At 64.2% G+C, this 20,087-nt stretch overlaps 1 protein-coding gene across 14 annotated transcripts in view; it reads right to left on the bottom strand.

Moving 5' to 3' along the window:
* ANO1 (anoctamin 1) overlaps positions 1-20,087 on the bottom strand; it is an 84,648-nt gene that overhangs the window by 62,618 nt on the left and 1,943 nt on the right. For 12 of the 14 annotated variants that reach the window (XR_006714345.1, XM_045486236.1, XM_045486226.1 and 9 more), the window contains exons 2-5: positions 14,350-14,682; positions 2,821-2,919; positions 1,879-2,030; positions 288-342 (exon numbers count right to left, since the gene is read on the bottom strand). Coding sequence is in view for 13 of the 14 variants with exons in the window: in XM_045486236.1 (XP_045342192.1) it covers positions 288-342; positions 1,879-2,030; positions 2,821-2,919; positions 14,350-14,682 (639 nt within the window). In the remaining variant the exon portion in view is untranslated. Of the gene's footprint in view, positions 1-287; positions 343-1,878; positions 2,031-2,820; positions 2,920-14,349; positions 14,683-15,980; positions 16,002-20,087 lie in introns of those variants that run through there. The other 2 variants (XM_045486231.1, XM_045486235.1) reach the window with 2 other exon arrangements.

The raw sequence follows: 20,087 nt of genomic DNA, 5'->3' as shown, positions 1-20,087 counted from the left end.
GCCTGCCTGGAACCCTCCGGGCCTGGGGCCCCACGATCTCCACTAAGGGCAAGGGCAGGGAGGCGGGGGAGAGACGCCGAGGGGTCTAGAGGCTCTCCTCCTCCCGAGGAGGGGCGGGGGCTCCCCCTGGGCCCCTGAAGCCTCTCCGTCTCATTATTCTAATTATTGCTGTCGCAGGCAATTAGAGCGGCCCTCCCCCCGAGGCGTTCTGCCGAAATGGAATCATCACCCGTGTGTCCCCGGGGCCCCCCTGCTGGTGAGCCAGTGGTTCCCACGGCAATACTTACTATCGTGCTCCGGGTTTTGCTGTCGAAAAAGGAATCCTTGTCAGACAGGTCAAATCTGTTGAAACATTGGGCAGAAACAGACACACAGTTCGCTGGGGTCGCGGCTCTCCCGGTTTCCAAGGCCCTGGGAGGCCACGCCGTCCCCAGGAGCCGTGACCGTGAAATTGGGCAAGCTCCCTTCGAACGCCAGGGGTGAGCCAGCCCTGGGCGTCTGGAACGGTCCGTTTCGTCCCTCTGCCCCCCTCCGGGAGGCCCGCACACCCACGCCTCCCTCCTAAGGATCTGCTTCCTTCTGACGACACCCCCAGTCTCTGCTTCAACCGATGATGCCAACCCACCGTCAGACAAGTCTAGTATCTATGGCAGTCTCCCTGTTCTTTACAAATGGTTTTTAGCCCTGAGGTCTTGGCCCCCACAGAGCTTTCCTGAAGTTTCCTGAGGGCAGAGCAATGTCTCTGGGATGTGTTACCCGCTCCCCCAGGCACTCAGGGTACAGCCGGGGAGGGTGGCTTTGTCCCCATGGAGCCTGCAAGCAAGCTGGGCTTGGCCAAGGGTGTCAGCCAGGGCAGAGCCGAGGGAGGCTGGGGCGTGGGGTGGGGGTGGGGTCCTAGGAGGAGGGCATCTCCCTCAAAACCCGGGGCGCCCCCGTCCTGGAGCCCCCCTCCTGGAAAGAGCTGGGCTGGGGGCCACTTTTTAAAAACTTCCTATCCCTGGCAGGATCGAGAAATACAGCGGAGTGCAGCACGTGGTCCTTGCCCTGTGACTAATACATCTGCCCGAGCAGGAGCCCCAGTTCTGAACCGAGAAACAGTTCTCCACGCCCCGGGAGACCAGTGGCATCTTGGTGACGCCCCCGCCCCCGCCCCGAGCTTGAAATCCACGTCCCACTGGGCCCAGAGCCCGAGCCCTCTCTGTTCCCACCACTGCTCACACTCCAGCTGTGTCCTGCGAGGCCCCACGGAAGCCGCAGCCACCAGCGACCCAGGGGGCTATGCCCCGCTGCCCCCCGGGAGCCGAGTAGGAGGGAAGGTTCCAGGACAGGTGCCAGGCAAGCCTGCTGGCCGCGAGTCCCTGGGGCGTCAGGACTCCAGCTGGGGCTGCTTTTCAGCTCCTGCCTCCCGGATGGAGCTCGGCAGCCTTCAGGAGGCACGGTCAACCGGACCCTCCCACTGGAACACGTCCCGAGAGGGACGGAGAGGGACGGAGCGGGGCGGGAGGGAGGAGGTGCCCAGATCACCGCTTTGGGGCTTCGGGCCAAGGTGCAAGCATGCTCTCACTCGAGCCCACCCGATTTGTCCTAAGTGTCCCCCGGCAGAAGGACAAGACTCTTCGCCTCGCAACTCCTCCATGGACGGTGACCTTGGAAAGCACTCTTGAACCTCTTCTGTGCTTGAGAACCATAGGCTCTTAGGAGGACGTGCTTCTGGGGCCGAAACTCCCACAGCCTTGGGTGACGGGGAGCTTCCTTCGGCCCCAGGGGACTGTCCTACAACCTGCGTCTGTCAGGTCACCCACCATGCTGCGGGGGCCACCCGGCAGGGCCCTCTGGGAAGGGGCGAGCGGGCGGGGGGAGGGGTGTTTCCCCACTTACAGGTGCTGCTTCTCCCGGGAGAAGGGGTAGGACAGTCTCTTTGTGGTCTGGGGTCTGTGCCCTGCCACCTTGGGCTGGATGGGGTCCGTGATTTTCTGGAGCACGGAGTTGATCTTTTTCAGGAGGCCACGGGTCTCGTTAATGTGATACAGCTGCAGAGCAGACCGGGAAGGGGGAGTCTGCGTCATCTGCTGAGCCGTGACCCTCGCAGTCTGTTCTCAGAAGGTCACAGAACTGTCCCTCCCCACCGAGATGGCAGGTCCTGGGAACAGAGCTCCGGGATGGGCCAGGAGGCTCCCTCCACGCCTGCTTTCCAGACAAACCCAGCGGGCCCGGCGGAGTCCGAGGAGAGCCCCGAAAGCACACACCCTCCAGAAAACCTGCCTGTGGCCTTTCCTTCATTTCAAAAGAGGTAACCCAGACGGTCTCAGTGGACCCGAGAAGCCGGGGGCTGATTTACGCCCGAGGACAGCTTCGCTTCCTGCCTCCCTCTCTGCACGCGAAGGTAAACAGGGACGCCTCGCTAAGCTTCAGGAACACGCTGTCAGGCCGATTCCCGGCCGGAAGTTTTTAGAGATGACAAAGAAAAATCCCAGCAAGCTAGGAAACATAATTAAGAGGAGTCTGATGAATTAGCCGAAACACCGCAAGCAGGAAAAGCAAGACCGAGAAGCCTGTGTTTGTGTTTATAGCAGGTTCCTCTGACCCCTCTGCTCACGCCAATCTCTTGCTGGGGTTTGGTCTGGGGTCTCTAAAGGGCCCCCCGGGGCCGCCCCGCACCCCCCACAGTCAGGACACGGGAGCCCACGGCCCTCGCTCGGCTTCTCACCACAGCCGAGGAACCCCCCCCCCCCCATCCCGACCCCCTCCCCCCGGGTGGCATTTCCCCCGCCACGTGCCCCTGCAACACTCAGACCTCGGGGCAGGAACGTCAGCACCAACCTTCTTCGTCGGCATCTTCAGTTTCAAAAACTCGGCTTCTCTGCACAGCACGTTCCAGGGCGCGTGGATTTTTACAAATCCGACCCCGTGAATTTTAGTCTAGGGAGGAGAGAAGTGCTCGGTCAGCGCGGAGAGCCCCGGGATCGGGGACCGTCTTCCCCCGGGGGCACGACCGCGGCTGCTGGGGTGCTCGCTCACTCCTCCTGGCCCCCCACCCCTGCAGGGCGCCCGGCAGCCAGAAGGGCCTGGACCGGGGTCCCGGACTCCGGGACACCTGGGGCATTTTCAGGGACTCCAAGCGGCAGGGCCGCAAAAGAGGACCTTTCACAAGGGAGCTTGGGCCCGTTGGACCCGGGGGATACACGAGCCGCCTGGTGTCCCCGAGCAGGGACGGGCAAAGTGGAGGCGTCCCCACCCCCCGGCTGGATGTCTTCCCTCCGTGGGGCCAGGGCACGCCTCCACCTGTGCCCAGCAGACCCCTGCAGTCCCTCTGCGGCCCCTGCCTCCACACTCACGTGAGCGGACAGCCCGGTACAGGGGCTCGAGGGCGGGCCTGTTGGAGCCTGGCACCCCCAAAACTTCTGAGAGCTTGGAGGGGGAGTCGCTTCCCCCTGGGCCAGCGGGTCTGAGGGACAGCGAGGAACGGCCCAGGGCTACGGGGACTGGCCGGCCGGGAGCTGCACGGCCAGGGGCTTTATCAGCGTGGACACCACGGCCCTTCACGGGGGGAACACGGGGCTCGGCGAGTAGAGTCACGGCCCCGCCTCTCCCCAGAATAAAAGCAGCACACGGTGCCTCAACGCCCCCGCCCCCCGGCCCCGGCTGCATACCCAAAGGGAAAAAGCCTGGACCTTGGAAAGATACGTGCATCCCACCCTCACGAGCGCCCTTCACGCCGGCCAAGACAGGGGAACCGCCGCGTCCAAAGATGGACGAGCGGGCAGAAGACGCGGTGTGTGCACACAAAGGAGGATCACCGGCCACGACGTGGCAGAAATCCCGCCATCTGCCACAGCGTGGGCGGACCTGTGCCTTCTGCTCCAGGAGACAAGGCGGAGAAAGAAAACACCCCGTGGGGACCCCCGACACGCGGGATCTTCGACGGCGGGTTTCACAGAAGCGGAGAATCGACCGCTGGCTGCCAAGGGAGGTGGGTCAGAGCCTACAAGCTGGCGTTAAAGGAAGCCGGGCTCTGGGGTCCCCGCGCAGCACGGCGACGCCCACACTGCGGAGATCCTCCGCGGCGGCCGCGTCCGAGATCTCACCTGGGCCACCGCCGCCCCCCCCCCCGGGCCACCGCCGCCCCCCCCCCCCCGGCGGGTGAGACACGTGAAGCCTCCGACACCCCTCAACCTGTCTCCGAGCCCCTGAATTCTGGGTCTCGATTCCCTTGGTGGCTCCAAGCCAGAGGCGCCTACGGCAGAGGGGCCTGCAGCCCACCCGACTCCTCGAGGCGTCCCCCCGCCCCGGGCTTGAAGGCCGGGCTGCCCCAGACAGAGGTCCCGCCCGGCTTTCCTTTCACGGTCCTGAGGCGTAAGGGGATCGACCGGGAGTCTTGGCTAAAGGGGCCCAGGCTGTGGAAGGGAGGGTGTCGCCCACGTGAGCCCGGCACCCAGACTCGGGCCCAGGCTCTGTGTCGCGTCCCCAGCCCGGGAGTGGGCACAGCGCGTGGCTTCGTTGCAGGTCCGGGGGGGAGGAACAATGGGGCCAAAGTCACGTGGGGAGGGATGCTAAGAGGAACATCCTCCGTGGGCCAAATACACCCGCCCACCAGCCCGCGAAGCCGAAATTCACAGGAACCCAGGAGAACGCGGGCAGCTGGGCGGCGGGAGGCAAAGCCTCCAGGTTGGCACAGAGAGTGACAGGCGGACCCCACCTGCACCCGGCCCGGGGAAGGGGGCCCTCCCCGACGCCGAGCCCCAACTGGGGCTTCCTCCCCACCCCAAGAGAGGGGGGCAAATGCCCTCTGGCGGAATCCCAGCCCGCCCCTCCTCTGCCAGAGCCCCCACTCCCCTCGGGGGCCAGGGGAGTCGTCCTGTCCGGGACCCTGGCCTCAGTGCCACCTCACATGCCTCCTCTGCGCTGCCCCAGCACGAGGGCCGGTCCCGCTCAGGGGCCTCGGCCTCCCGGCCCCACTGCCCCACACGTGCTCGTCCAGTGAGGGGACGAAAGCCAGACACAGGAGGAACGACCGTGACGGTGCTGAGACCCGCTTGGCGCACGGGCGTGCATGGACTCGGCCCGAACACAAGCCTGGGGGGTGGGGCTGGGCCTCACTGCCGTCCTCGTCTGGGAGCTGGGGACCCCGTGCAGGCTCACGACACGCACCGCGCGGCTTAAAACGACGCGGATTCGTTCTCTCACGGCTCCGGGGCCGGAAGTCTAAACCGAGCTGCCCTCGCGGCCACAGTCCGCCTGGAGGCTCGAGCGGGAAGGTCCTGCCTGGCTCTTCCAGCCGCTGGGGGCTCCAGGCGTCCCTCCAGCCCCCGCCTCCGCCACCACGTGGCCTCACCTGTGTGCCTCTACGTTTCAAACCCCTCCTTTCTCTTCTAAGGACACCTGTCATTGGACGGAGGGCCCGCCCTAAATCCCGGGTCGTCTTGCCCAGAGACCCTGAACTCCATCCACAAAGACCTTTCTTCCAAGCAAAGTCACATTTGCAGGTGCCAGGTGGACGCAGCTTTGGGGGCCACCGTTCAGCCCGCCACGCGGGTCGTACAGCTGCAGCTCTGAGCCCCGCAGGGCTTTGTGCAGGGAGCCTGTCTACGTGGTCAGAGGAGCTTCCAAGAAGCCCGGGCCCAGGAGCTGGGGCCTGAAGTTGCCTCAGAGGGACCAGCCAGGACCAGGGTGCTCGGGACAGAGGCCCGACGGGTGAGGGCCTCAGGGGCCCCGGAGTGCCGTACCCAGCGCAGGGGGCTCTGGGGCGCGGAGCCCCCATCCTCCTCCAGGGCCGGCGGGCCCGGCAGGCACCGGATAAGGTCCTGAGGTTGGGTGGCCCGAGTCAGCACCCTGCCCAACCCTGTGTGTCTCTGGCGAGTGATTCAACCTCTCTGAGCCCGTTTCCCCATCTGCAAATCTCTGCAGCGTAAGACTTGCCGCATCCTCAGGGCAGTCCCTGGTGCCCCTGGCGTCCCCACCCAGCCCCCCCGGCGGGCAGGAGAGGTCACTCTGTTACTTCTGCTCAGGAACGCCTCCCCCTGGCCACGGGGCAGCCGAGGCCATGCGGCTAACGTGCACGGGCGCCCTTGGCCAGCAAGCCCGGGAAGCCCCGGCGGGCACCGAGATCTGAGAGGCCGCAGGGCCCCGGGTCCCGGTGACTCACGGACACAGGCTGACCCCGCGGGGCACCCGGGGCGGGGATGAGTGACCGTCAACAGCCCACACGCAGCAGGAGGCTGTCTTCCCGTGTCACAGACCCGGGTCTATTTCCGGGCACTACTCACCCACCCACAAAGACCCGAAATCCACCCTCCAGAGTCCCACGGAGATTTGTGCGGATGACGACGAAGGAGCTGGTGCCTGTGGCCGGCCTGCCCGGGAAAGCACTGTCCTCTGTTTACGTGAGCAACGAGGTCTCTCCCAGGAAACATCTGGCGGGATTTGGGAAAGGGGCCGTGGGACCAGTTCGGACAAAACACATGCGGGATGTTCTCGGACGTGGTGCCCGGCCTGACCGCAGTCCGCCCCCAGCGGGAAGAAAGCGCGAGAGGGCCGGGTCCCCGTTTCCCCAGCCGGATGCCCGGAGCAGCGAGGGGCGGGAGCGCCCGCAGGCCCCTGGCGCTGTCCTGGGCAGGGGCAGGGGCAGGGGCAGGGGCAGGGCCCCCGGCGCCCAAGCCGAGGACATGCCCACCTGGCCAGGAGCTCTCCGGGCGCAAACTAAGCACGTTCAAGTCTCTGTTCTGAGCCAAACTCGCAAAAACTGTGACCTCGCCAGAACTGTTTCCAGCACTTTCCTTTCAGAAGGAAGCAGAAAGTCACAAACCAAACAAAATAACATCCCCACAGGGGACTCGCGGAGGTTGAGCGCCGCAAGGGCTCCCCCCACGTCCCCACGGCCGCCATCTGGTCGCGGCCTCCTCCGGCAGCTGAGGGCTCGGGGATTGCTGGAAGGTTCTCGGCGGCAAGGACCAGGCATGGGCGGTTTCTGGTTGCCCTTGGCTCCCCAGGGCGCTCCGGGCAGCACTGTCTCCTCGCCCCCCTCTGGCCTCCAGGCCGCTTCACGCCCCGCAGGCACCTTTCTGGCTGCCGCGGGGTCCTGACTGAGGGAACTGAGGGTCCCCAGGGTGCTGGTGGCACCAGGAAGGTCTCCGCGGCAGCTCCCGCCCTGTGTGCTGACCCTGCCCCGGCTCCACGGGCGCTGGCTCTGCTGTCCCCAGCAGGGACGCCTGAGCTCAGTCCGGAAGGGGAAGCCCAGGAGGGGCTCAGGCCGGACCCCCGACCACCACCCGGGCCTCAGCTCCCGACGAGGACCTCGCGACGCCCACCTGGCACAGGCCCCCTCCAGACCCTGCCCTCGGAGTGCCGGGCCCGCCCTCGGGGAGGGGTCCCGTTCTCTGCCACAAATAGGTTTTCGTGGCCCGCGACGCCCGGTGCCGCGTGTTCCGCCAGGCGCCATTTTCCGCGGCACGGGTGTCTGTCTGCTCTTCTGGTCGGCACCAGTGTCCCGCACGGATGTGACCTGGAACACTGGTTCTGGGCCAGAGATGTCCGTTTGGCTGACCACGGATCCCCTGATCCTAGGGATGGAGAGGGTGCCTGGTGCCCTGGGTCCCTGGAGCAGGTGCCCGATGACGCTCGCCGAGTGGGCCGGGGGGAGGAGGGCGAGGCCACCCCTGCCGAGCACCCGCTGGGCGCAGCCTGGGGCGGCCCCCTCCCCGACCCGCTGGCAGGTACCGCCGTGCCCTGGCTCGGGGCAGCTCGACCCTGATGGGTTCACACCTGCCCCCCACCCACATGGCGTCCCGGAGTCACCCTCCGTCGCCAGGCGTGTGGTCCGCTAACGGGCATTCCCCGCGTCACAGTCTCTGCCGACCATGTCCAGGAGGAGCGGTCACGTCGTGCACGGAGGCAGTCACGCCTCCTACACCATCACACCGCTGTCGCCAGAGTCAAGGCTCAGGTGAGCCGGGGGGAGGCCGAGAACGGGAGCGAGGACAGGGCGGGGGGCATCTGTACCCCCCAGTCCCTGCCACGGGCTCTGCCCCCAGGCCTGGTGTGCTGAGGGAATAAGTGATAAATAAATCACCAAAAATAGTCTTTCGCGGCCCTTGTTCTGTGAAAGGCAAAACAGTAAATAAAATGAACGTCACAGCCTCAAAGGAGCTCAAGGGGTAAGAGCAGGGCACTGGTGGGCTCAGAACGCTGACCAAGGCTGGGCCGTTCCCAGGGTGCCCCAGGCCCACCCCCTAGGGAGCTGGACACCCCTGGAGACCCCCAGGAAGGGCCCTCCCCCTCCACACACGGGCAATTGCAGGGAAGGCGGTCGTGGTGCCGGGCAGAGCAGGAGAAGGGGGAAGGGAGGAGGCGGAGATCGCCCTGAAAAGTCCTGGCCCCCAAACTCCTCGGATCCAGTGCATCCGGGGACCTCAGCCTGTGACCTTGGTTCAAGGTGGTTCCAGCTGTAATGCCCTCAGATGGGTGATGCAGACAAGCCCCAAGCCTCTCGGGACGAGGGCCCCTTCCTCCCAGGCCTTGGGGACCCCCGGGCATGTAAAGGGCAGGGGCCGGCGGGTGAGAGGGCCAGGCGCCAGGATGAGAGGCGGCCGGGGAGAACGTGCACAGGGCCCCCTCTCCCCCGCCCCCCCCCCCCAGGGGACACAGAAAGGGTTACATGGATCACAAAGCAGCCACGTTTACCTCGTTCAAAGAAATAAACGTCAAGTCAGAAAGGTCCCGCGAAGGACAGGAAACCACGGAAAAAGTGACACAGCCAATTTGGGAAAGAACCCAGCAGAACTTCCAGAAACAAAAATGTGTCGTAAGGAGCCCTAACGCTCAGCAAACGTGTTTGAAGATCCTCCCTGCCTGCAAGGGGAGGGTCAGAGGAGTCGGAGAAGCGTCCGACTTCGGCTCCGGTCACGATCTCACGGCGCATGGGTTCGAGCCCCGCGTCGGGCTCTGTGCTGACAGCTCAGAGCCTGCTTGGGATCCTCTGTCCCCCCCACCTCTCTCTCCCGGGACCACGGCAACCCTTCCCACCACCAGCCATGGTCACCTCGTGTCAGTGTGGTGCACGAGGGGTCCCCACGCACCAGAGGACCCTGCCCTGCCCAGATATGCCTTCTGATTCCCGTCGGGCGGGAGGGGTCCCGGGGGGCTGTGGGCAAGGAGCTGTTTGCTTTCCAGCCTTCCCCCCCAGCACTCAGCGAGGAGGGAAGGGCCATCGTCCCCATTTCACAGGCGGGAAAACTGAGGCCCAGAGAGGAGAAGCCCCCCGGCTGCCCTGGCCGAGCGGGTCTGAACCTCACTGGGAGCTCGGAGGCCGACCTCCCCGCCGCACTCCCGAAGCTCTTCTGGAAACAGCAGCCACTCCTCCTGACTCGCTTCTGAAAAGCAACATCCACGCTAACAAAGATGGGAAACCCTTGCCTCGGGGGCCACGTCAGCTCCGGGGCAGGCAGGCCGAGAAGCGCCGGCCGGCCGGCCTGGGTGCAGAGGTGAGCCCCCGTCAGCAGCATGAAAGCAAACAGACGTGACAGGGTTCCTGCGTCCGTGGCCTCCACAGCTCTACCAAAACCAGGGTCAAGTTCAACCCCGGGGCAGGATGGGCCCCAGCCACCCCAGCACACACAGCCGGGACTTGAGCGCGTGGCCTTCTCGGCAGTGACCCGCGGACATAAATAATGTCCGGCAGGCTTTGAGGCCAGACTTGAAAAATGCTGACGGGTTTCAGTGGCAAGGAAACGTTGTCCTCCGTTTGGTGGGAAGCCCGGACGCTGGCCCCGCTGCGGTGGGTGGGGAGGGGGCGGACACCGCCCTCCCTTCCCGCCACTTCCTGTCATGCCGTCCTGGGGCCTCTGACACGGGCGCCCTCCTGGACCTCGTGTCCAAAACGGACGTGTGGGGCCACCCTCCGGATCGCAGCACCGAGGCCTGTCCGCCCCGGGGTCTCTCCCTTCCAGGCGTCTGGGACGTGGTTTTCAAATGGGGTTCCTCGGAGCCTACGGCGCCTGGGGGAGGGCAGTGCGGAGGGGAAAGATGGGGGACCCCCGGCCACAGGCTTCACCTTTCCTGTCCCGTACCCGGGGTGGGGGGCGGGGTGTGAGGGACAGCGTGTCTCCCGTGCCCCGTGCGCCCTCGGCCCAGCATAGCCACTGCTGGGGTCTCTGTCTGGGGCTGCCTCTGGGGGACTGAACAGTGCACGGCGGGGGGCTCGCGTGGACACTGGGGGGCCCATCTCGGGGGATGCTTCTGCTGGCTCATGGAGGAAAAGGCCTGCAGCTCCTCACAACTCCAAGTACATTCCGGGCTCCTCGGCCACCGTGCACCCTGGGAGCTGGTTGGAGACGCCGATCAGGCCCGCCCCCGGCCTGCTGAGCCGGAGTGAGCATCCCTACGGGACCCCCCCCCCCCCCCCAGCATTCCTGTGCGTCTCCAGGCCCTGCAGCCGGACAACCTGCCCGAGGCCGGACCCCGCCCTCCAGACCACCTGCCCCGATCTGCCCCCGACCACGAGCCACACCTCTCCTGCCCACCGGGGGCACCGCGCCACCCCTGAGATGCCCGCTCCAGCGCAGCCTCAGCTGTTGCAGTGGGTGGGTGGCGTCCCCCCAAAGAGACGTCCACGTCCTAACCCCAGAATCTCAGAACGGGAGCTTATTTGGGTATAAGTGCGCTCAAGTTAAGATGTGGTCACAGCGCGGGAGGGCAGGCCCTTACAAGCAAAGGAGACACACGGAAGGCGGCCCAGCGGAAGCTGGAGGGGCGCGGCCACAGCCCAGGGATGCCGGGGGGGGGGGGGCCCTAAGCTGACAGAGGCAGGAAGGACCCTGCGCTTGAAACCTTCAGAGGGAGCACAGCCCTGCCGAATCCTGGATTTTGGACATCTGGTCCCCCAAACCGTGAGACTCAATCCGTGGTCATTTGTTCGGGCTGCCCCAGGGCACCAACCGGTCCGCGTCCCTAGGACGTCATCCCAGGACGTCTTCAAAGCAATAAACCTCCTGACTCGGGAGAAAGGCCCCGTCGGGGTGCACATTCTGCCCAGGAGCAGCGCGGCCTTGCACGCCTGCTGGCCTCTCGCAGAGCAAAGGCAGGTCGCGTCCGTGCCCTGGTGACCTCTGGACGGCTGCCCGGTCGTGGCCGCAGAAGGCTGGGCCAGCAGAGTGCAAGAGGGGCCCTCATCCGGGGCACCTGGGCGGCTCAGTCGGTTGAGGGTCCCACTCTTGGTTTCGGCTCAGGTCATGATCCAGGGGTCGTGGGATCAAGCCCCGCGTAGGGCTCCGTGCTGGGAAGCCTGCTTGAGGTTCTCTCTCCCTGCCCCCCGCCCCCCGCCCCATTTCTCTCCCTCCCTCTTTTCCTCTGCCTCCTCATCCAGGCTATCGAATGCCGGGTTTCTCCACCAGGAGTGATACTGGCTCCTGAGGACGTCTGGAAACCTCTGAAGCCTTTTGGTGATCGGGACCCGGGGGCGCCACCGGGGCGTGGCAAAAGCCCCTCCTTAAAGAGTGACTCCCCACCTTGCGAGCGTTTGAGTATCTTGTGGAACGCACGGGTTTTTCTCACCAGGAAAGCGCACCTAAGCGCCGGTGCTGCTTCCAATCGGGTCGGCTTGCACAACTGGGCTCTCCTGGGGGCTATCCTATTTCCAAAACTGCCACCCTTCGCTCCTTGTAATCGGAGCACACCACCCCCCCGGGAGTGATTCATTAGCCAAGACGTCTCTCCTTGAAATCGAGGCGACAGCCGCGATCTGCTAATCACGCTGGCAGGGGCCCGGGCACACCTCAGCGGCCGCGTGCGCCCGGACGGTCTCTGAACAGATTCTGGGTCTGCCCGTGTCCAGCAGGGCGGGGGGAGGCACCAGGCTGCGGCGGGCGGATGGTTTTGCCAACCGCCTTGGGCCCTGGCCGTCTCCGATGAAAGCCCGGGAGGGGGAGAGGGGCCCTCGTAGAGCACAGTTTATGACTCGAGGGACCCCGGGAGGGAGACGACACGGCCTGGCTTCAGCCGCTGGAGCCTGGAGCCGCCCCGTGCTGCTTTCGCTTTTAAAACGACCCAAATCCACGGCTGAAAAACCTCTTTTAGCCATAGGGCAAAACTTTCAATGAAATTCTTAGGTCTTATTGGGAAAACCAGATCTTTTGTGGGATAGTGCCTACCATCTCTCCGTTTCCTTTTTTTTATTATTATTTAAAAAAATTTTTTTTTCACTTTTGAGAGAGAGAGGGAGAGAGAGAGAGAGCTTTCGTCAGTGGGGGAGGAGCAGAGAGAGAGGGAGACACAGAATCCAAAGCAGGATCCAGGCTCCGAGCCGTCAGCACAGAGCCCAAAGCAGGGCTCAAACCCACGAGCCGTGAGATCACGACCAGAGCCAAAGTCGGACGCTCAACTGGCTGAGCCTCCCAGGCGCCCTTCTGTGTTTGCTTTCTACTTCAAAGTCACGATCACATCCTATGAAGTTGCAAGAAAGGCGTGTGTGTTGCAGTTGACTGGACTTGGAAAGGCTCCTCCCCCCCCTCCAGATGAACCATAACACGTGATTTAACGTTAACGACAGCCCAGGATTTGCCTCGTGCCAGACTCGAGTTAAGCCCCTTCCCTTTGCTCACGATCACCCAGTGATACAAACACGACTGCCATTCCACGTTACAGACGGAGAAACTGAGGCCCACGCAACCCCGTAAGCCTTGCGAAGGGCAGGCCAAGGCTCTGGGATCTGGCCGGGGTCAGTGCACATTGCCACACCTCGGGGGGGGGGGGTGGGGGGCTTCCGGGCGCAAGACTCTGAAGCCGTCGTCGGGAAAGAATGATGGGAACAGGGAGCGCATCCCTTAGCGGACGGACCAGGCACAGGTCGCTCGGAGCCCAAGCTCGCCGCTCCGTGCGCAGCCCCCAGCAGCCTCTCCTGCCTCCGACGGAGCCCGTTGTCTCCTCCAGCTACGAAGCGCCACGTCAGACCTGAGGCCGCGTAGTGGCCACGTTGTTCGGACAACAGCCCGGGGCTGGCCGGGCGGAACGTGCCAGAAGTCAGCGCACCAACGGCTCCCCTCTTCTGAGCGGCCCAGGGCTCAGGTCTCAGACAAAGTGAGGAGACAGAAAATCCCAGGGGACGGGCACACGCGCGCCCTGCCCTCGAGAGAGCCCTCTGCAGTCTCCTTAGGACCGCGAACATCAAAGCTCACACGCCCCTCTGACGGGAACCACTCCAGCCGCAGAAATCAACCCCCGCCAGGGAGCCGAGCCTCCGAAGGAGAAAGTCACCCAGAGAAATGCTCTGTGTGCAGCACGAGATCCCTCGACCGCTAGGTCAGGGGAGAGACAGGCCCCACCACGCATTTCCGGACGCGTTCGGGGCCAGCACTCTGAGCGTGTCGGGAAAGGGCGTTCACACCAGCTGACTCGCCGACTGGCTTGCTGGTCGGAGGACCCCAAAGGCGTCCCTCTCGCCAGACCCAAAGCATCCATCATTTAAGGACGCGGTGGTTCTCGATGATACGCGGCCAACTGAAACCAACTTTTAAACACGCACCGTTGGCTCACGACTCCCTCAGGCCGCCTGCTGACTACTCGCGCTGTTCTTAGCGTGTCGCAGAGACTTTTGCTCATTCTCGGCCAGTCTGCACGGTGACAGCGCTGTGGGCGAGGGGCCTGTCCCCCCAGTGCTCACGGAAGGAACCCCCGACCACCCTGTGCACAGAGAGGTTAAGCAGCCGGCAGGGGAGGGCACGGCAAGCTTGCCGAGAAGTGGAGGGAAGCACCGACTGTCCCAAGGGCTGCCAAGGCCCCGCTCCCGGCCGCTGCCCAGCCTCCCGCCACCGGGGCGGCCCTGCACCCCGGGAGACTCAGCCTTTCATTCTCCCCAGAACGCTTTCCTTCGAAAGACGCTCAGGCTTCGCCAGGGACAGGCGCTCCAGAAAACGGTTTTATGGTCGGGGGATTTCAGAGCACCAGAGCCCGCAGAGATCAAGCCAGACTGACCTCCCCACTTGACAGATTGAGAAACTGAGGCCCCAGAAGGGCCAAGGTCCGTCTCCAGGAGAGCTTCATCCTCAGTCCCTGGGGAGGGGCACGTCTTCCTTGGGGAAGGACGTGACCAGAGCAGGAAACGCCCTGACCCCGAAGGCCAGCCCCTCCCCGAGAGCAGGTGTCTCTGGGGCTGGTGGGTGTGGGCTGCTGGCTGGGGGGTCTCCCCCAAACCCGAACAAGCGATTTCTGCCCAACCTTAACAGGAGCGGCCTTTGCGGCGGCCCTCGTAGGAGAGCAGGCTAAAGCCAGAAGGACCCCTCGCCGCACCGCCTTCTGGACACGGCGCCGGGGCCCCGGCCGGCCTGCGCACCCCGCGCGCCCACAGGAAGCGGGGACAGTTACCTCCTCGTCCCGCTCCAGCTCCAGGCCGGCCTCCAGGAGGTTCCCCTCGTACTCCTCCCTGCGGAAACGCTTGTCGTCCTCATGGTAGTCCATCGGGGGCTCGGGCCCCCCCGCCGCCCCCACGTCCCCCTTGCCCGGCAGCGGCTGGTCCTGCCTGGTGCCGCGGGCTGCGGGGGCCGCGTCGCCGTGCTGCACCCTCCTGGCCAGGGTCCTGCTGCCCGAGGGCCTCTTGGGGTGGTACACCAGGATGTAGTCCACCTTGCGTCTGCCGTCCCGGAGGTAGAGGCCATGCTTGCACTCGGCGTCGGGGTCCACGGACAGCGAGTTCAGCAGCTGCGAGGGGAGGACAGATCACCCCTGTCAGACCGTCAGGGGCCGGCCCGTGGAGGGGAGCGGGGTCCTAACCGCCCGAGCGCCCACCCTGCGGCCGGCAGGGTGGGCGCACGGCGGCCCCGTCTCCGTGGAGCCGGCGTTCGAGGAGACGCTCGCTGTCACTGATGCAGGGAGGCCGGGCCGGACCCCCCTCCCCTCCCTCGGGAGGCCTCCCGGTCTGCGGAGGTGGAGCGGGCTTGCTGGGAGGGCCCGGCCTGCTTGCAAAGGCGGCCAGAAAAAGTGTAAGACCACCCACCCCCTCCAACCCGGGGAAGTGACCTTTATTCGCTTCCCCAGGGTCCCCGGCCGGGGCGCTCGGGTCCCGCGCCTACAGATCTCAGCCTTTGATGGCTGGCGTGCAGGGTAACTTCCCGGCAGCATGGCCGTGGGCCCCGCCCCCCCCCGGCCCGGTTCCATCTCTGACGCCAGTTAGCTGTGTGTTAGTCTGGGTCCCCCAAGGGCAGAGCCTGAGTTGAGCGCGTGGGTTCAGAGGTTTACCCGAGAGGTCGTCTCGGGGGCCAGAGTGAGGGTGAGGGGAGGCGGGCACGGAGGGAGGGGCCGAGAGAGGCGGGCTGCGGGCAGGGTCACGGCCTGGGGCAGCCGGTCTCCATCCTGGGTGGTTATCTACCCACTCCTGGGCATTAATTCCCCTTCCCTGGGTGCCCTGGGGTGGGCCGAGGGGTCGGGGCAGGGCCCTGACAGGGGCTGCTCTGCATGGATTTGCTTGCCCCGGTTTCCCTGTCTGCCTGAGGGGCTCTAGGGGGCCAACGAGACAGAAATGGGGGTCCGAGGAGTAAAAATTAAAACCTCCAGGCGCCTGGGTGACTCAGTCAGTTAAACGTGTGACTTCAGCTCAGATCACGATCTCACGGTTCGTGGGTTCGAGCCCCGCGTCGGGCTCTGTGCCGACGGCTCGGAGCCTGGAGCCCGCTTCGGATTCTGGGTCTCCCTCTCTCTGCCCCTCCCCGCTCACGCTCTGTCTCTCTCAAAAAGGAATAAACGTTAGAAACACATGAAAAACCTCGGCACAGCTGCACGGCCACTAACACTCAACGCGGATTTCTAGAACTCCCGTGGGATTTCGCTGGTTGCTGAGGGCAGACAGGTTAATCAGCAAACGGGTCTTCGGCAAGAAGGAAAAGAAAGAAAATCACGCTGGTAGTAGCCTCAGGAGCAGCTCTCCTCAGAGCCGAGCCTCAGTCCTGCAACCCGACCTCCCGGCTTTCACCCCATTCCTGCCATCAGTCCTAGACGCGCACCTTCATCCAAGAATGAGGCCCCTCCAGGGCGGGAGCCTGGCACGTGGCTGAAGGCAGGCCCCGGGCCCCATGGCTCGAGGACAGAGCTGTGCTCAGAGTCTCCCCACAGGGTCGCCTGGAGACCCAGGATGCCCCCCGACCCCCGCACCGGGCTCCAACGGGCCGTGCACGTGGTCAGGAGAAGCCGTGGGAGTCCCGAATTTCGGGGCTGATGGTCTGTGTTAGGTCCGAGGTACAACAAGGACATCTGGAGGGCGGGGGCCCCCGCGTGACCAGGTTTCCTTCCAAATGTCCGGCTCGGGGGCAGCGGGGAGAGAGGAGAGGGAGAGAGGCAAAGTGACGGATGCACGCCTGGAGGGAGAGGGGCGTTTGGGCCTCACCCCTGGTTAGGGAGGGGGGCGTCACGCCCCCCCCCCCCCCGCCCCGCCCCGCAGTCGTAGGCTCCCTGGCTGGTGTCAGGATGCTCACAGCCCGACAGGGCGCGGCCTGCACCCAGGGCCGGCAGGTGGCTGGACGTGAGTGGTCGACTTCCACCCGCAGTGACTGGGAATCTAGGGCCACTCAGGCGGCCTTCACGGGACCTGGCAGCGTGGATGCCCAGCGGGCTTGCTCTCACGGGTGTCCATCCGGAGACTTGTGGGTGAGCAAGGGCCAGGGCCCCACCTGCGCGGGCAGGGTGGGAGGAGGAGGGGAGAAGGGAGCCCCAGCCCCGCCAAGCCCCGCACGGGACACGTCCGCCAAAGACCCCGGCCTCTTTTCAGGGTCCTGAGACGCAGGAAAGAGCGGCTCTCCTCCTCTCCTCTGGGAGGCAGGGGGGGATACGGCACAGGTGGGGAGGCTGAGCCCACCCGGGGCACCCTCCCGCCCCCAGTAACTGGGACAGGGGCGACACTCTTCCTCAGCCCAGGACACGTCCTCTCACTGAGTCCCGACCCGATGAGGGAGCACCGTGGTACCATGGGCAGGACTATTTCCCACACAGCGGGCGGAGGCTCACCCACCAGCGGGAGGAGGTCAGCCCACGCTGCCGGGGCCGATCGCCTTCTCTAACCTGCCTTTGCCAACTTCCCTAGCTTCCTCTCCCCACTCCCGCAGGCTCCGCCCGAGTCGGGACATCCGTCTCCCCCGTCCTCGCCTCCGCACACGCCCGTATTCCCTCCCTGCAGGTGCCTCCCTGCTTCCCGGACGTGGGGCCCATCCCCATCCCCAGTGCTCCGGGGGCCCCCGGTCACTCCAGCCAGTGGAGTCTCTTGGGCTGGGGCTGTCTTGGGACCATCTACTCACGAGGTGTTAACTCCCAGGAGCAGGGTGGTGGGATCCCCAAAGCCGGGCCAGGGACCCCCCTTCACACGACTCCGTCTGGAACCAGCTACACACACAAGGGGCTTGGCACCTGCCGGGGGCCCTGCAAATGCTCCTGGGTGGCTGGGATAATGGCTAGTATTGAACAAAGTGGACAAAAAAAAAAAAATGCTGTAGTGAATGGGAAGGAAATTCAGAGTGAGCCCATCGGGTCAGAGGGCAGGGAAGTGGGTCTGGAGACATCCAAGAATCCCCCACCAACACGAGACAGGGAAAAGTTAACCGGGTTCAAAACTGAACACTAACCATCTGTCTGCTGGGGCCCGATCGTGACCTTTCAGGGCCTTTGTATTCTGGGGGAGAGAAAAAATATCCCTGAAACATCTCCCCCCCCACCTGGGGGGAGCGGCACGGAGGCCTCGTCAGGAACGACTGTCCCTTCTACCTGCATCCCAAGACCAGCTGTGCACTTAGCTGTGCTACCCCAGGTAGCTCCTTCTGGAACCTTCCTCGCAAAATGAGGGTCAGGGGGAATAATAAAACCCCCCTCATAGAACACGACTTCCCTCAAAGGGTTACTGGAAGGATTAAACATGTCTATACACAAAGAGTTCACACCAGGCCCCGGCATATAAAGAACCCACAAGAGGAGTTTGCTGTAAGTGGAAACTGAGGCGAGAACAGATAAAGAAATAGGGGAGGGCAGGGGAAAAACAATCCCATGGTCCAAGTGGACCACAAGTGAAAGGCGGTGGGCTGCACCGTGGGGACGGGCGGGAGACAGCCCAAAGCACTGGTGTGAGAGTCCCTGATCTCCCTCAGGGCCTGGCCTGGTCACTGATTTGTTGTGGACCAGGGGCGTTCTCTGTTTGGGTCTTAGTTTTATGAAATGGGGGCGGTCCCATCTGAGTAAGCGTAAGGGCTTAGCAACCTTTACACAAAAGGTGTGGGTTCCCTTCCTACCACACTGTATGCAGATCAGAGAGCGATGCTGAGCTGGGTATGGAAGGAGCTGGAGAGGGAGTCGCAGAGTAAGGCCACGGGGGCGGCCGTGGTGGCCATGTGTCTCCGTGGGGCCCTTCCGTGAAGCGGGGCAGTGGGTGCTTTTCTCGTGCAGGACGGGACGAAGCGGTGAAGATTTAAGTTGCAGCAGGAAGGTCACGGGTTAGACCGTATGTGCAACTTTCCAGTGCGAAAAAAGCTTGAAAAAAGCCTCAAGACCTTCTCCTCTCCGGATCCTCGAGAGAGGGGCAGGTGGCCCCTCGGCACACCTTTCTTGAAGGCGGGGGATCTGTCATTCATCTTTTTGACGCCTGGCGCCGAATGCGCGGTTAAGGAATGAGCGAGCGCACGCACACATAAAGGGCCACCGGAGCTGGGCCTCTGCACAATTCCCGGCGGGCGTCGCCAGGTCAAGGATACCGGAGCTGAGACCCAGCCGGGCCAGCAACGGTAACACCACGCTCCCCAGCCCCGAGCCTCAGTTTTTCCATCTGTAAGGTGGGGACAGAAACATCCCCTTGGCCTAAGTCACGGGATTCTTACGCGGACACGCGTCACGGGAGACCTGAAAGTATTCTGAGGATCGTCCCCAGAGCGCCTGGCAGGAAGCGCTCCCGGAAGGAGCTTCCCTGAGGAGGACGGTAAACATGGCGGAAAAGAAACGACTTCCTGAGGTCACACCGGAGGACGTCAGGGGACCGGGGTTCCCCCCACGGCAGGCCTGCCCCAAGCAGCACAGACAGCGGGAGGGCAGCCTACATCCGGTCCGCACCTGCCTCTCTAAACTCTCTCCCCGAACTCCGATGGCAGAAGAGGCGAGCTGGCCTAGGACCAGAATTTGTTTATTTGGCTTCTCACTTGGAACCGGAGCTCCAGGAGCCGAAGTCACATGTTCGTGTGACATGGCCGAAGCCGGGGCAGGTCTAACAGGGGGCAAAGAGAAGCTGCTACGTTCCCTTGTTCCTAAAACGGGGAAAAGGAAAGCAGCCACCTGCAAAGTGTCTTTCGGTTCTGGGACTCTTCCCGCGTTCACTTGCGAACTTCACTTGGCTTCCCCAAACGCTAAAGCTTAGATCACCCGCGCGACAAATGACCGTCGGGCGCTCCCCGCCGCCTCCACACGGACCGCCCCCGGTCGCCGACAGAGAAGCCGTCTCATTTTGCAGGCAGGTCGATACCAGGCCCGGGCACTTCTCTCTGGGGCTGTCTGGGCTCGTCGGGGCATACAGATCCGGGGCCGCCGACAGCCAGCGGGACGAAAGCAGAAACTCTCAAAGATAAACACAAAGAAAACTTAGCGAAATAAACTGCGTTCAACTTGGCCTCTGGCTCTTGAGTCGTTTCTGGCGCCTCTTGGTACAGAAACAACGAGCTGACTCTTATCCTGGAACCTGGGAATGGCAGGAAAAGTAGAGGCCCGGGGACTCCGGCTGGGAAGTGGAGCCTGCACGGGAGGGGAGTCCCGACGGCCAAGTTAAACTCCGTCCGTGCTGCAGCTGCACGTATGCAAGCTCGTCTGGGAACTGGATAGGAACTCTGTGACCAGCCCACGCCCTCCGGCCTTCACCGGATGACTCAGGGTAATCACCGAGCAACCATCACTGGCTTGAGCTGTGCTGGGGATGCCCTTGGAGGCTCTCCCCGTCGAGCTTCCAGCCCGCCCCGTAGACATTTCACCGGCAGGACACTGCTCGTGGGGTCGGTGCCCCTGATTCACGGCCCTCCGAGCCCAGGGACTGCCCCGAAACCTGCCCATAGGAAGAGCCGTGGGCAGATTAAGAGGCGACAGTCTCATTGGGGCTT

Source organism: Leopardus geoffroyi, chromosome D1 (assembly GCF_018350155.1).
Source record: "Leopardus geoffroyi isolate Oge1 chromosome D1, O.geoffroyi_Oge1_pat1.0, whole genome shotgun sequence".
Lineage (NCBI taxonomy): Eukaryota > Metazoa > Chordata > Mammalia > Carnivora > Felidae > Leopardus > Leopardus geoffroyi.
Note: the sequence above shows the minus strand (reverse complement) of the source record. Positions and strands in the feature narration are given on the sequence as shown.